This window comes from Galeopterus variegatus, unplaced genomic scaffold (genome assembly GCF_000696425.1).
Source record: "Galeopterus variegatus unplaced genomic scaffold, G_variegatus-3.0.2 Scaffold15891, whole genome shotgun sequence".
Taxonomy (NCBI): domain Eukaryota; kingdom Metazoa; phylum Chordata; class Mammalia; order Dermoptera; family Cynocephalidae; genus Galeopterus; species Galeopterus variegatus.
The window spans coordinates 5,241-6,340 of NW_007742002.1; the positions used below are offsets into that span (position 1 = coordinate 5,241).

General features: G+C 42.4%; 1 protein-coding gene across 1 annotated transcript in view; it reads left to right on the forward strand.

The window, feature by feature from the left end:
* Positions 1-1,100, forward strand: part of LOC103582360 (sorting nexin-19-like) — a gene marked incomplete at its 3' end in the record, with an annotated part of 6,715 nt that overhangs the window by 3,288 nt on the left and 2,327 nt on the right. The window contains exon 3 of the mRNA XM_008563978.1: positions 922-1,052. Coding sequence (XP_008562200.1) covers positions 922-1,052 — 131 coding nt within the window. The remainder of the gene's footprint in view (positions 1-921; positions 1,053-1,100) is intronic.

The window sequence follows — 1,100 nt, forward strand, 5'->3', positions numbered from 1 at the left end:
CCAGTTGCTCCCTGGCAGCTCTCAAAGCCAACATGTGGAAGACAAGGGCACTACACTTAACTCTTACTGGAAATGTCATCTGTATATGGACGCTTATGAAAAAGCATTGTAGATGTAGCTCAGTGTACAAGTTGTGGTATCTATTAAGAACTGCCAGAATATACATTGTTTGGGGGATTTCAGGGCCAAGTCTTTTCTCGCAGCTCCTAGAGGTAGGTATGGGTGTTCTTTTGATGCATTACCTGTTCTTGCCAGCCCTTTGTATGGGGAGAAAGGCCATGAATTACATTCTATTTCTGCTCTTTGTTTATGTACCAGGTCCAGACTGAGGTTCTCATCCAGTAAAATTGTTCCAGCACTGAGTGTGACTGAAGCACATGACAGGATTCTCTATTGTCTCCAGGAAGGAAATNAAATTGTTTGAATTTACTGGAAAACCCAATTCTTTGCTTTGTGTGAATTACTGTAAGCATGCTTATATTATAAATGCCCCTAGATTGTTTATTATTGATCATCATTTTCAGTCTTCCTTTTCTCCTTATACTTCTATCTGTAATACTTCCACTTATTCACATCTTGGTGAAGGTGTTATCATTTTGGAAACTAGACATCACTTTTTCATATAAAAAGAAAAAAATTGAAAAATACTTCACGAGCCTTCAGAACTCCCAGGTTTTTGTTATTCCGCTGTTTGTTTTGGCTTCTTTTCCCGTGGCATTGTTTGTCTTACTCTATGAGGAAGAAGATTTTTGTGACCATAGAGAAAAGGGAGGTTAGTTATCGCTAAGTCATTAGCTGGTGTTTGACTTTCCTGATGGATAAGGCTCTGCTACATAGCTTGACTCTCTACTCGTGAGATGACTGCTTGTTTGGCAGCTTCTGTCTGGAGATGTTACTGACCTGCACCTTTGACCCCTGCAGATGGTGGTGAGTGCTATTGTGGATACCTTGAAGACTGCGTTTCCTCGCTCTGAACCCCAGAGCCCCACAGAGGAGTTGAGTGAGGCTGAGACCGAAAGCAAACCCCAGACAGAAGGCAAGAAGGCTAGCAAGTGAGAAGCCCTTCAGCCTCCCAGGGACCCTCCCCCAATTCTCAAGTT